Genomic DNA, 14,254 nt, shown 5'->3' with positions numbered 1-14,254 from the left:
CACCAGCTGGGGCTCCCTCTCACACTGTACTGCCGTGACAAGCTGCAAAGCCCTCCAGCCTGCACTTTCACCAGCGTTCATACAGGTAAGGACATACCCAGCTGCAGTTACATGCAGGCTATCTGACCAGCCCCTGCAATGAACCAACAATAGAAAGACTACAGCTAAGGCAACTCCCATCTTCCCAGGGACGCACCCCCTCGGGAGTATAAACCAGAAATTATACCGTTTTGTGCTGCACAGGGAGCTGTACAGCGTAAGCTCCTGAAATTAGCCCCTCCCGCAAAGTAGAGAGCAATCTGCAACAGCCTTTGCTCCTGAGTCACGATTCCCACACATTTCACTCCAACTCACTGGTTTAGATAAATCAAAACTAAGTTTATTAACTACAAAAGACAGATTTTAAGTGGTTATAAGTGATAGCAAACAGATCAAAGCAGACTACCTAGCATATAAACAAAAAATGCAAACTAACCTTAATATGGCTTGGATATGAATAGCAAATTCTGATCCTAAGAGATGATACAAGTAGACTGCAGATTCTTAAGGGGCAAGCTGCACTTGCTTTATAGCTTGGAATCCCCGGGCGTTTCATTTACAGGCTAGAAATCCCTTTAGCCTGGGTCCAGCACTTCCCCGAGTTCAGTCTTTGTTCCTCAGGTTTTTCCAGGAGTCTTCTTGGGTGGGGAGTGAAGAACCCCAGATGATATCACTCCCTGCCTTGTATAGCTTTTGCATATGGTGGGAACCCTGTGTTCCCAAAGCTTGGTTCCCAGACCAGACTGTGGAAAAACACTGACGTTCCAAGATGGAGTCGAGAGACATGTGGTCTTATCAAATGTCCTCGTAGAGTCATAGCAGCCATTACTTGGACGCGGTCGGTAGCGTTTTCGGGAAGGCTCCCCAAGTGGGAGATAAGCTTCTCCTAAGGCCTACTGATTTTTTGTAATGGCCCATTGCCCTGAATGGGCCCTTCCTCACCCACTAACTAGACTGAAAACATCTTGTTTAGTGGGCGTTACCCACGTGTAGCTAAATTTGAAATACAGATATGTAGTCAATAGTCACAACTTCAGATATAAAAAATTATACACGCATACGAAGAGGATAACCCTATTGAGCAAATCGTAACTTTTCCAGACACCTCACATGATTTCTCCTGCATAAATTACATAATCATGTCACAATCATATCATAATATCATCACTGTGAAGAACAGGGGGTGCAGCATCGCTACAGCCACCATTTTGGAAAGCTTAGAGATGTCTAAAAAGGTGACTCTTGCAAATGGAATGGGTGCAATAGGCAAGTATAGTGACCAAGGTGGTGGCAGAAACCCATTTTGTTAGTTAGTTCTATATTTGGTTTAGTTTTTAAATGTCAAACATCCCAGACTGCACCTCTGATGACACCATCATTACTCCCTGACCTGGTCCTTCTCCACAAACTGATGTTCCAAAAAACTATTGAAGTAAGCTGCTTTTTCCTTCAAAAAACAAATCCTAATTAAGCACTCTCTCTCATTCCTTGCTCAGCATCATGATCCCAGCCACTCATTTTGTGCCCCCACTATAACTGCCTGCTGAAAATTTCTCTCTGCTCCTGTGGCAGAAGTCCTCAACCTGGATAGAAACAAGAAATTAAAAAAAAAAAAAAAAAAATCACTGCTGATATCAGGATGGCAGTTAGTGTAATGACCTTCCTCCCCACTCAACCTGCTTATGCAGCCAGGGCTCAGGCTCTGGGCTCCAGGGAGGAGACTGGAGGGGAGGAGGAGGAGAAGACAAATACTTCCAGCTGACCCACGGAACAGGATGTGTGACAAATCAGGAGAGAAAATCTACGAAGATATCCTTAGCTGACTCTCCTCCAGCTGGACACAGCAACTCTCATCCGCAATCATCAGCACAGGATGTGATTTCATAGACAGTGTAAAAGCGCCAAACAGTAGGCAGAATGGAGTTGAAATACATACAGAAGATGGTTTCAGAGTAGCAGCCGTGTTAGTCTGTATCCGCAAAAAAAAAAAAAAAGAGAACGACTTGTGGCACCTTAGAGACTAACCAATTTATTTGAGCATAAGCTTTCGTGAGCTACAGCTCACTTCATCGGATGCATTCAGTGGAAAATACAGTGGGGAAATTTATGTACACAGAGAACATGAAACAAAGGGTGTTACCATATACACTGTGAGGAGAGTGATCAGGTAAGGTGAGCTATTACCAGCAGGAGAGCGGCGGGGGCTGGGGGTGGAGGGGGGACTTTTGTAGGTCTCTGTGTATATAAAATCTCCCCACTGTATTTTCCACTGAATGCATCTGATGAAGTGAGCTGTAGCTCACGAAAGCTTATGCTCAAATAAATTGGTTAGTCTCTAAGGTGCCACAAGTACTCCTTTTCTTTTTATATAGAGGACAATCACTCTGCTTCCAGCAGGCCTCCACCCTTCGCTTCAAATTTTCCTTGTTTTTTGTGATTTGAACTCAGAAGCTTATTTCAATTTTTAAGACTTCAAATATTGCTGAACCAACAGCAGGATCCATAGCTGCTCTGCAATCCCCCCGCCTGTCTTAATTTGACACATGGTAGGAATACAAAAAAGACTCCGACTCAAACAACTATAATTTTTTACAGATTTCTGAACAACACTTGAGAGAGTATTTATACAGTCTAGCTTAGTTCTTTTTGCAAAGCAATAATTAAAAATATATGACAATTTCATACCTAGGAGAGAGTTATGTCTTGTTTTCTGACATTCTGAGGACTCGCATCTCCCACTGACTTCAACTGGAGTTGTGGGTGCTCTGCAATTCTGGGGGATAAAAAATGCCAGGCCAAAGAAGGGTTGAAGAGGATTGCAACTTCAAGACTCTTTCCTGCAATCACACTGGGGCAGATATTGCAATCCCAAGCAATATTTTTAGGAACGACACTATTACATTTATGTAACACTGTGGGTCAGGGATTGTATCCAACTCCCGGGGGGGGGGGGGGGGAAGAGGTTACAACTTCTCCAAGAACTGGGGGGGGGAAAAGGGAGGGGGGAATGGGGGGGATGATTAAGGTGAATCACTTAGGTTGTCAACACCTCCAGAGAAATACCACCCCACAGGGTGGCTTGCATACACTGCTTCGAATTGGGTTTTCCAGAGACCAACAGATAAAGAAAAGGATTTAAAAAGGTTGTGTTTAAACTGACTCAGGGCCTTCTTATTCATCTAGCAACCAAACAAGACCTTCTGTCCACAGGGAGCCTCAACCCTTGCTGAAGGGTTGGACAGACTTTGGTCTACTAAGGTCCTGTAAGACTGACAGGTGACTCCTGATAGGATTTGTGTGTGTGTGTGTGTGTTTAAAATGTGTTTATTGTTGCTGTTATATTTTCTCTGTAATGCTTTTATCTTAAGAATAAATATGTCTGCTTAGAAAGAGTGGTATAGTAACCTGTAACTACTGGCAATACACTGTTCCTAGCCCTCCGACAAAAAGCAAAGCTGAGGCATCGGCCTTCAAGCAGACAAGCTTGCCGGAAATATCATAGTATAAGGCAAGGGGCAGTGCAGCCTTAAAACCCCTGGTCGGAAGGGAGTGGGACCAGCGTCCCTGCCAAGAGACAGGTGATGGCTGGACACCAAAGACCTGATGGGGCATTCCTGGAGTGCGTGCCATAGTGGGGGAAATACAGGTGCAATTACCCTGGAACTGAGATACATACCATGCGTAGAATTACTATTAAATAAAAAGGACACTCATATTAGGTCTAGACTAGGGATTTTTAGAAAAATAATTCCTACCAGTGCTGAACCAGGGGTAGCACAAGTAAGAGCAAGGCTCCAGCAGCTCCTGGGTTCTTTTAACACTCATGTTTAAACCTTCTGAGAAGATTTAACTTCAGAAGCCAGTGGCAGAGCCTAGTCTACACCAGTATTCTGATTCAGCTGAACCAGTAAAGCCAATGGGTTCCCCCCACCCCAACCCCACTGTGGACAGGGTCTCAGAGTTGAGGGCAGATCATTCACAGGACTTGGGAACCTACAATGTGAATACATATGTAAAGGAGAAGGGAAAATCCCATGGCCATGCATGCAAGTGGACCAGCAGATTCAGAAAGCAAACTAGTACAATCGAGCAAATTAAGAAACAGACGATGCAATGGAAAGAACTAGGACAACATGATTTGTAGCTCTAGTAAGTCTACCAATATTGCTATTTTGAGCCAAAGTTTCATTTTATAATGCGTCTGCTGTAATTTACTCTGTAGGCTACAACTTGCCAGCCAGCATCCAATCAAAGAGCTCTTTTGCACAATTTTAAGGGTTTTATTTTTTAAATCTCAACAATCTGATTCTGCATCACTCGTCCCACCCAGAATTACCTAAGTCTGCAGAAATTTTGGATGACAAAAAATAGAGGATCAGGCCCTCAGTATATATTTAAAAAAACAAACAAACAAAAAAAAAACCCACACAGGACGTTTCAACAAGTTTTTTTAAAGAAAATCATATAAGAACATATATAAGAACAGCCATACTGGGTCAGACCAAAGGTCCATCTAGTCCAGTATCCTGTCTTCCGACAGTGGCCAATTCCAGGTGCCCTAAAGGGAATGAGCAGAACAGGTAATTATTGAGTGATCCATCCCGTTGCTCATTCCCAGCTTCTGGCTCTGGATTTTCATGTTCCTTGCAGAACACAGAAATGTTTGCATAGGCATTTAATAAAAAATTATTTTTAGAAAGAGAAGACATCTCTATTTTTCTCCTACATAGTGTGGTTTCTGATGGAATTCATACACTGTGGTAATTGGTTCACTTACAGTGTAAAATTAACATACACACAGCAATCACCACAAGGTTCATACTGTGGCTCAATGCATTACAGAACCCACATTATTGTGGATCATTTTCAAAATGCTCCTTTAAAGCCTCCCTAATTCAAATAACTCCCCACTGAGCCCCTTTAACTGCCCTGGTATCTGGCTGCTCAAAAGCAACAGCCAGCCAATCCACCTCAACGATCCACCTCTGTGGAAACTTCTCCCCCTTAGCTTCACAAATGTTACACATAGCAGAGCAGGCTGCTACGACCATGGGAACATTTTCGGCATTGAGGTCTAACCTGCCAAAAAGGCAGCACCAGCGATGCTTTAAGCAGCCAAAGGCACATTAAATAGGCATTCTGTACCTGCTGAACTTGTTGAACAGCTCCTTGCTGCGGTCAAGGTTTCCGGTGTAAGGCTTCATGAGTCACAGGAGGAAGGGGTAGGCTGGGTGTCCAAGAATCACTATTAGCATTTCCACATTCCCAATTGGAATCTTCTGGTCTGGAAGGAAAGTCCCTGCTTGCAGCTTTCTGTACAGGCCAGTGTTCCTGAAGATGCGTGCATCATGCACCTTCCCTGACCACCCTGCAGTAATGTTGGTGAAATGACCGCCGTGATCCACAAGTGCTTGCAATACCATAGAGAAGTAGCCCTTTCTGTTGATGTACTCTGTTGCAAGGTGGCCTGGGGCCAAAATGGGGATGTGTGCGCCATCTATTGCCTTGCCTCAGTTAGGGAATCCCATTGCCACAAAGTCACCCATTATTAAACACACATTGCCAAGAGTCACAGTCCTTTGTATCAGGAGGTGATTAATGGCCCTGCACATCTGCATCACCATAACCCCCACAGTGAACTTCCCCACTCCAAACTGATTTGCGATTGATTGGTAACAGTCAGGAGTCGCCAGCTTCCACACAACGATTGCCACTCATTTCTCCACCATTAAGGCAGCTCTCATTTTGTTGTTCTTGCACCAGAGGACATGGATGCACACCGCACAGACTTTCAGGAACGTAGCTTTGCGCATCCGAAAGTTCTGCGGCCACCGCTCATCATCCTATACCTGCAAACACTTAGTGTTTGTTTCTCAGACCCAGAACCCATAATGTGGAGCCACTCCATGAATGCCAAAAGCATGGTGTCATCATCAGATTCGCAGCTCATGAAATATCACCCTATTTCTAACTCCTTTGAAAGGGAAAGATAAAAACCTAACATAAAAGAGTTCATGTTTCAACTCCCAAAACCACTGAAAGTTGACTTAAGATTGCCAATCTACTGTAGCAAAAAGGAGTACTTGTGGCACCTTAGAGACTAACCAATTTGAGCATAAGCTCTCACGAAAGCTTATGCTCAAATAAATTGGTTAGTCTCTAAGGTGCCACAAGTCCTCCTTTTCTTTTTGCGAATACAGACTAACACGGCTGCTACTCTGAAATCTACTTTAAGTCTCTTAACATTCAGAGTTTGTATATGTTTTGCTGAGGCAACATTTGGGTCAAATTTGGCCCAATGTTTACAGTAGACTTTTGTTCAGGCAGCTCTTACAGAACTTAAGACAAATGTAAGTGTTTTCATTATCTGTTTTTAAAATTCAAATGTGCAGTTTTTAAACACACGCTCCCTGTTCCCCTACACTTATGCCTGTTCTACACACACAATGTTGTGCAGATCAAACTAAATGTGTTACTTTATACAGATTTAGTACCGATATAACTAAGAGTATGATTTTGTATGCGCTTAGTTAAACTGATGCAATTTTTAATGCGGACATTTGTACTGATTTAGCTTGTGCACAGGTGCAAGGTAAACCAAGATAAGCCAGCACTGATTTAAGCTAAATGGGCGCAACTTGGGCATACACAAGCACTAAGTGTTTACAATGTAAACATTATAAGGTGCATTAATACAAAAGAACCAAGAAAGTGAAACTTACTAACATATCACTAGAAACAAAAGTGAAATTACTCTATTTTAACCTTCTATGCGGAAAGAAATAAACTGCATAACAAAGTGAAAAGTAAATTAGAGTTTTAAAATTGTTGCAGTTTTAACAAACCAAGCTAGTAGCATTACAAGTAATTTGCTTTTAAATTGTGTATATTCAATGCAGTTGTCTTTTTAACATCACTTTTTAAAACAAAAAACCATACACACTAGTTGCAACCTTACAATAACCAGCATTTTTCCTCCATAATCACAGGTCATTCTTGTGAAAAGGCAATACACGCAAATTTAAAAGACCACCACCCTCTCAAGGCTCAGACAGCAACATTCTTGTGAGCTTTCAATATACTGCCTGCTTACACAGAAGAAGCAGAAAGGCAGACAGAGAAAAAGGTTATCAGCCCGGACCTAAAGCCATAGCATACTTATTCCGGTGCAATTTAGGAAGACACGACACACACCAGAAACATGTAAAACATGTATAGTTTTACTATATGTAAAACTATAGTCCCAAGTTCACAAGGAGGATTATTAAAGGTGTGTTTCCTCAGTACACAGCTCGTAATATAACGTATGCAAGGAAATAAACGTAAGAAATGAAATTAACCAGTATTTAAACTATTCGAACAATATTTCAAGGATAAGGGATCTATCTCAAGTATAGCACTACCTTTAAATAGTTGGGTAGGAGCTCAAGTTACAGTTTGAGTAGATGGACAGACATCTTTCAATTGTTCTGAAAGAGTTTTCAGCATGCCATGTGGGAGTCAGCCATATGGGTAAAAGAATTCCAACTCAACAAAATCCATTATGGTCAGATACTCCCCCGTAAATTTTCCTAGGGACCTTACTTAAGCAGCCATCCCAGTGCACAACAAAATCCCAGGCCCTATGTAGAAGCCCTGTAATATGCACTTTTTTTTTTTTTTTTTTTAATAAAAGCACCACACACCTTTACAAGATGATGATATAGCTGACTATGAAGTCATTATAATCTTCTTTGTCTCTCTAGGGACAGCTTGCACAATGAGCAGCTTATACCTTTTGCACAATTATAAATGGATATTTATACAAAAAAATGTTAAAAGCAACACTGAGTGAAATTCAAGCTAGTTCATGTACTCTTGGTCTTTAACTCGACCCATTGTGACTAGCTATTCCAGCTGTCAGGAAGCGAGAGACTGGTAAATCATCTTTCAGACTAAGTGTGTAGGAGCTATAATATTTAAGAACAAACAGTGGAGTTAAGAACTGAGGCTGGCTCTTGGATTTCCAGATCCATTTCATCACAGCTATATTAAAAAAAAAAGAGAGAGAGAACGGAGGCGGAGGGGGGTGAGAGGGAAAGAGGACACCAATCACCACAACCTGTGAGTATTATTTAATGGAACAAATGTATGAACATCAAAGGAACAGCTCTAATGTTTTTGTGTCTTAGCTCATAGGCTCCATCTATCAGTGGAGAAATAGGCAGAGTCAAGATTTCCTCAATTGTTTGCATTTAATTCAAAAGCCAGGTAGCTACAGAATGTCAACGAACAATAAAGTTCACAGAAATTCAAGTCTGGTAGGAAAAAACTGCACAACAGTTATGTAAATTAACAACATTCAACCTTTAAAATGTACTTGCTGAACAATTTAAAATGTATCCATCTTGCAAAAAAATATATTCGTTTTTGACATTTGCTTCAACCTACTTGCTTCCAAAAACCTAACTTTCAGCTGGTAAGCATCAGACAAAATCTTTGAAGGGCATCATTTCCACAGGTTGCAAGTCATGAATTAAAAGCGAAACACTTGGGTCGCTACAGTAGTAGCAGTTCCAGGATTTAAATCCGACCATGTCAAAAGTAAAAAAGAATGGAAATGAAACAAGTTACTTCTTTCTTAAATACAACATAAATATTTCTCTCGTTTGCCTGCAAGTTAGTGAGTACAGGACGTGTAAAATGCTAAATATGCTGAGTAAACCATACACACGCACACACACCCCCAAAGTCAGCTTTTTGCAAGAGAAAACAATTTTAGGTCTTCATCTTGCAAGCTGCCCTGCAAAAATGGACCCCTAAAGCCATAGAGAATTATATCCAAGTCAGTGGGGCTCTGCCCAGATGGAGCAGCAAGCAGGACCAAGGGCCCTGTTCAGCCCAGAAGTCTGAATAGTCGAAAGGAAAGAAAGACCTCTCCTTCCATGAATCAAGCATCATTTGAAAACTCCAAATGGAATTTTTGCATCATCAGCTCGAGGCAGCCGTTCTGCTAAAAAGATGACATCTGTCACGGGCAGGGTAGGAGCCCTATACTACAAAAGCTTACAGCAGTTTCCAATAATTCTTCATCATGAAAAATAACTGACACTTAAAAAGTCATTCTGTACAAAAATTCCACTTTAATTCTGATGGCTAATGCAGGATGGAAAAACTGGAACATTTACCCGACACTTATGCTGCACCTTACGTCTTCGAAGTGCTGTGCACACATTAATTAATCCTCACAACACCCCTGTAAAGAATGTAAGTGTCATTATCCCCATTTCACTGATGGGGAAAACAGACAAATTAGTAGCTCTGTCTCAACTGAGACTATTTGTCATGTGACATATTTTGAAAACCAATTAACTCCTGTCGCAATCATCGGGCCAAATTCAACTCTGACACAAGCAGCAGGAGGACCATGGATGTCAGTTGAATTGCACCCACTTATATCGCATATAAGTTTCATCCCAGGATATAGAGGGATGCCTGGATGTTTCCACTTGCTTTCCTATTTTAATACAATTATGCATAATAAAACCCAATTCTGAAGGAGAAACTTCAGCAACACCCTTGCTACCCAGCAATCAGATTAATTCACTTTAATAAAGTTTGTTCTTACCTTCTGCTACATCATCATCTACAGCCCCCTTCACCTGAGAAAAACACCACTGAATGTCATTCCCTCCTCCTCCAGCTCCTAGAAAAAAAAACAAACAAAAAAATAAAACAGATCCTTGTTAAATCAGTCTGAGTTTTGTGTTTACTCCAGTAAACACAGAGGCAGTATCCACCGATGGCAAGTGACATAATTTAGACAGTACTGTACACACCTACAAAAAACAACGTTTCCTATGCAAATGTAGAGATTCCAAAAGTTGACTACAAACTCCCCCCCCGCCACAATCCTGATATTGCTTTTGTCAGTGATTTGCCTAATATCCAAAGCAGCATCTGTCAAAAGTAGCAGCAGGAACGATAAAAGTTGCTCTCTACATTTCTTGAAAACTCACAAAACTATCAAAACAAGCACAGCTAGTGTTAATAAACTATGCCATGTTAAAACAAGCTCCAGTCGGTATATGTCACAACACTTTTTTTAAATTTAAGAACTTCAGAGCCCTCTAAAAAACAGAGCACTTTACTTACAAGTGACTTAAATTTCTAAGTAAATATTAGATGCCAGAATGGCCCCTACAAGTTTTCCAAATATTTCAAATCATTAAATGTTTGCACTTTATAAAAAAGAAAAAAAATTTCTTTTGCAAAATACAGTACTTTAAAGCACCTAAGTACGTCAGGCTAGAGAAAACAAGTTTATAATCCTCCCCCTCCTTTGCCATAAAAGTACCAAAAGAAATAGTCAGGCTTAGGTTTTTTAAAAAGCAACAAATCGGCCTGAAGTTAACAGCAAGTATAACTACCAGAGAAAATGGATCGAAGAGAAAACTTCAGGAACATTACCGCCTCGGCGGAAGGTAGTGATTCATTTGAACCTTGCCACCAAAACGCCAAAAAAACACCACCCATTTATTTTGCATTTCATTCTTAACAAATCACTGGGCTGGGTCCAGACAGGAAGAGAGATGGAAACAAGTTTGCTCTGTCTGCAGGAGGCTATCAAAATGGAAATTCCTTCTCAACCCACAACAACCAAAAAGGACTACACAACAGATGTAGCTTGCAAAGCGTGAATGTGATGTAACATTCCGGGGAAGAGGGGGCATGCAGGAAGGATCCCTCCCTCCCCAAACTGAGGAACAAATTAAATTAAGGTCAAGTCAGGAGCAGTCTCTCTCCATGAAAGATCAAGAGGCTGCCTGAGCACTGGGGAGTGTGTGTGTGTTGGGGGGCACGGGGGGGGGGAGGAGGAGAAGAGTGAGAGTCTGAAAAGGATTAGCCTGTGGTCTGTATCTGGAGTTTCTTACCAAGTCCGGGAACTAGGGGAGACAACCTGAACTAGAATCAGTCAAGGTGATGGGGGAAATCTTATCAGGATGTCTACCTATTCTAGACAATATGAATTGCAATATTTCTTCTGGATACATGTATTGGAAAAGTATCCCACCCACAGCATCTTTCCCAACTACCCACAACCCTATCCACCCAATTTCTTGTCCTCCCCCGACTTCTGCTATTTTCTATTTAACTCTTACTTTTAACACCTTGGAAGCATTTTGAGAATGATTGTTTGCAAGAAAAAAAATATATACCGTATGCAGCAAACTGTATTTTAATTTTCATACAACTTGCTACATTCAAGGCCTTGTTTCCGTTGGTTAAGAAGGAAAGGAAAGAGAAGGGTGGAGTGGGACAGCCTGATATGTGTGTGGGAAGCAAGGTGCAAACCTAAATACCACCTCTCATGCTGCTCTACAGAATGCAAGGCACTGACGAGGCAATTAATTTGCAAAGAAGGGGAAATTAACATGTCACCAGAAGAAAAAAAAAATCAAGAGGAAAAGTAAGAGGAAGAGACATCCTGTGCATTTGGATCAATTTTTATCTCACAAATCGCACTTTAGGATGCAAGATAAGCAATCTGCAAAATGGAGAAAGAACATAAATCTCCAGAAGAAAGAAAATAAGAAATAAAAACACCACACATTATTACACACACTCAGAGATACCTGAATTTTCTAACCAACTACAACTGTCTTCCCAATTTCACCTCTATCTGCAGATATTTACACAACTACACCCTACAGGAGGGTGCAGCTGCACTCTAATCACAATCACATCTGCACTCTACAGCCACCCTCCTGTGCACATCTGCACCCCTACAAACTGCACTTCAATCACGCAACACCCTTGCAAAAACCAAAAAGTCTAGGGAAAAAAATACAAACCAAAACACACACACACACACCCTGCTTGGAAATCTCCTAACATGCTCAACTTCAGAAATACAGGGCTTTTTCCAAACCCAGCCACCACCACCACCCTCGCGAAACACAAATGTTTTGCAAGCAGGGAAGCAAAAGAGGAATGAACACAGATTTCTAGAAGGAAAAAAAATATATTAAAAGGGGGGTGGGGAATGCAAATTGCATTTCAGGATTGAAGGTTTTAGTAATGCAAATTTTAAAAAAAAAAAAAGAGGAAGAGAAACCGAGCCCACATTTTCAGAGGAAGGAATAAAAAAAAAAAGAGAGAGAGAAAGCGAGGGAATGAGAAAGAGGAAAAGAAGGAGAGACAGCGAGCAAGTATGCAACCTCCCCACAGATCAGGCAACAGCTCAGGTTTTGCAGGCTGCTTTCCAGGCCATTTTAGTGGCCTCACCTGCCCCGACACACACTCCCCCCGCCCCCTGGGCTCGATGGGCAGCGGGGGCCGGCCCCCGGGAAGGAGGGGGCGCTCTCCCCCTTACCTGCCATGTTGGGCTCCCAATAGCGGCCGGGTCAGGGAGAGCGGCCTCTCCGCTCTCGGAAGGGGTCCCTGTGCCGGGCGGATGGCGAGCGTGGAGGGAGGATGGCGGCAGATTGTACCGGGGGGGGGGGGGGGGGGGCGCGGTGCGAAGCCGGCTCCGTTCGGCTTCCCCCGCTCTTCCGAGTCGGTCTTTCCTGCTCCCTCGTCCACCCCCCCCCCCCGCCCGTCCGTGCCAAGGTTCCACTTTCAAAATGGCGCCGGCGGAGCTGGGGGTGACGTCACCCGGGGAGGGGAGGACAAGGGGCGGGGTGAGAACTCCACGGAGAACAGGGGGGAGCGGGGAAGGAGGGTGGTTCGGTTGCGTCCGCCCCTTTTGCCCTCTCTGGTGTCTCTCCGCTAGCGAGACTGTCCAGCCCCTGCCCGCTGCTAACCAGCCCAGCTGCGCCCTCCCAGCCACCCAGCTTCCCCCCACCCGTACCCTCACATATCCCCACCACCTGCATCCCAGCCAGTGTTCCCTGCACCCCAGCTTCCCCCCCTGCAGCCATGCACATCCCCACCACCTGTACCCCAGCCCCTGTTCACTGCACCCGCACATATCCCCACCACCTGCCAGCTGCACCCCAGCCACCCCCCAGCCAGTGTTCACTGCACCCCAGCTTCCCCCTGCACCCACACATATCCCCCCCACCTGCACCCCAGCCACCCCCAGCCAGTGTTCACTGCACCCCAGCTTCCCCCTGCACCCACACATATCCCTGCCAGCTGCACCCTAGCCATCCCAACCCACTGTGTTTACTGCCCTGCCCAGCTCCTACCAGTAAGCCATGCCCATTCTCTCTGTACACTGAGCCTGCACATCTGCCCAGCCCCCACCAGCTGCACATCCGCCAACCTCTCTGCGCATTGGGACCACGGCACCCACACTTCTCTCCTGCACCTGACAAAAGCATTCACTTCTCCGACACACCTGGCCTACCTGAAACAGCTATGCTCCCCAACAGGCCAGCCCTGCTTAGTGCTGGGCCCCCTGCACTTTCACCTCTGGCCAAGCTCTGCACTTATTCCTCTCCCCTGTCTGCACCTGCTGTGTTCACACCTCTGGCTAGCACATGCCATCTGTGCCACTGCACCCATAACACAACCCAGCATCCACTAGCTGCTGGATAAATGGTTCTGGTTTGGGCCCCCACGGATTCATGTCACAAATTGACATGGCACTTTGAAGAATTAGCCACGTTCCAATCCCCCAAAGAACTTGGTTACAAATCATTGTGGGGAGGCTGTGTGTTTTATTTCTGAAGTTAGATTTATCACATTGAAAAGGTACGGAATGGATTTCAACGTCTGTGTCAGATCAAGCTGCCTTCTCGGGGCACCTATTATTTCTGACCTGTGCTATTTTTCAGACCTGTTCCTTATTTCAACCACGCATTGAGTCTTCCCTGTTCCTTTTCACACTCTTGCTGTCCTCCGATGACACTCCTCATTAGACTTATCCAGCATTTCCTCTGTTCTGGCCACAGACCCTGTTTGAGTGCACATTTCCCCCCCTTGGATGGTTTCCACAATGTCCTTTGCCTTTTAGTTCATATTTTACTTGATAACCCTTCTCCATTCTCATTGCTATTACCTGCATATACCCAGCCATGCTCCTGAGCCATTTTTAGCCTACATCTACCTTTCATCCTGACAGCCTGTAAGATCTACAAAGAAAGACTTCCAGCCGAGACCAGCCTGGCACAGCTCCTGCTGGCTTGAAAAGGACGAAGGCTCCCTTTTAGCTCGCTAGGTGCCAGCTCAAGTCTTCAGCTGCAATTAACATGTAGCACTCAGATAAATGACTCCATCCAATCCAGTT

General features: G+C 43.7%; 1 protein-coding gene across 1 annotated transcript in view; it reads right to left on the bottom strand.

Moving 5' to 3' along the window:
• Positions 1 to 12,606, bottom strand: part of PPP2R2A (protein phosphatase 2 regulatory subunit Balpha) — a 74,808-nt gene extending 62,202 nt beyond the window's left edge. The window contains exons 1-2 of the mRNA XM_077805674.1: positions 12,395 to 12,606; positions 9,647 to 9,724 (exon numbers count right to left, since the gene is read on the bottom strand). Of these exons, the coding sequence (XP_077661800.1) occupies positions 9,647 to 9,724; positions 12,395 to 12,401 (85 nt within the window). The 5' untranslated portion in view covers positions 12,402 to 12,606. The remainder of the gene's footprint in view (positions 1 to 9,646; positions 9,725 to 12,394) is intronic.
• Between the last annotated feature and the right edge of the window lie 1,648 nt (positions 12,607 to 14,254).

Source organism: Eretmochelys imbricata, chromosome 26, assembly GCF_965152235.1.
Source record: "Eretmochelys imbricata isolate rEreImb1 chromosome 26, rEreImb1.hap1, whole genome shotgun sequence".
NCBI lineage: Eukaryota > Metazoa > Chordata > Testudines > Cheloniidae > Eretmochelys > Eretmochelys imbricata.
Note: the sequence above shows the minus strand (reverse complement) of the source record. Positions and strands in the feature narration are given on the sequence as shown.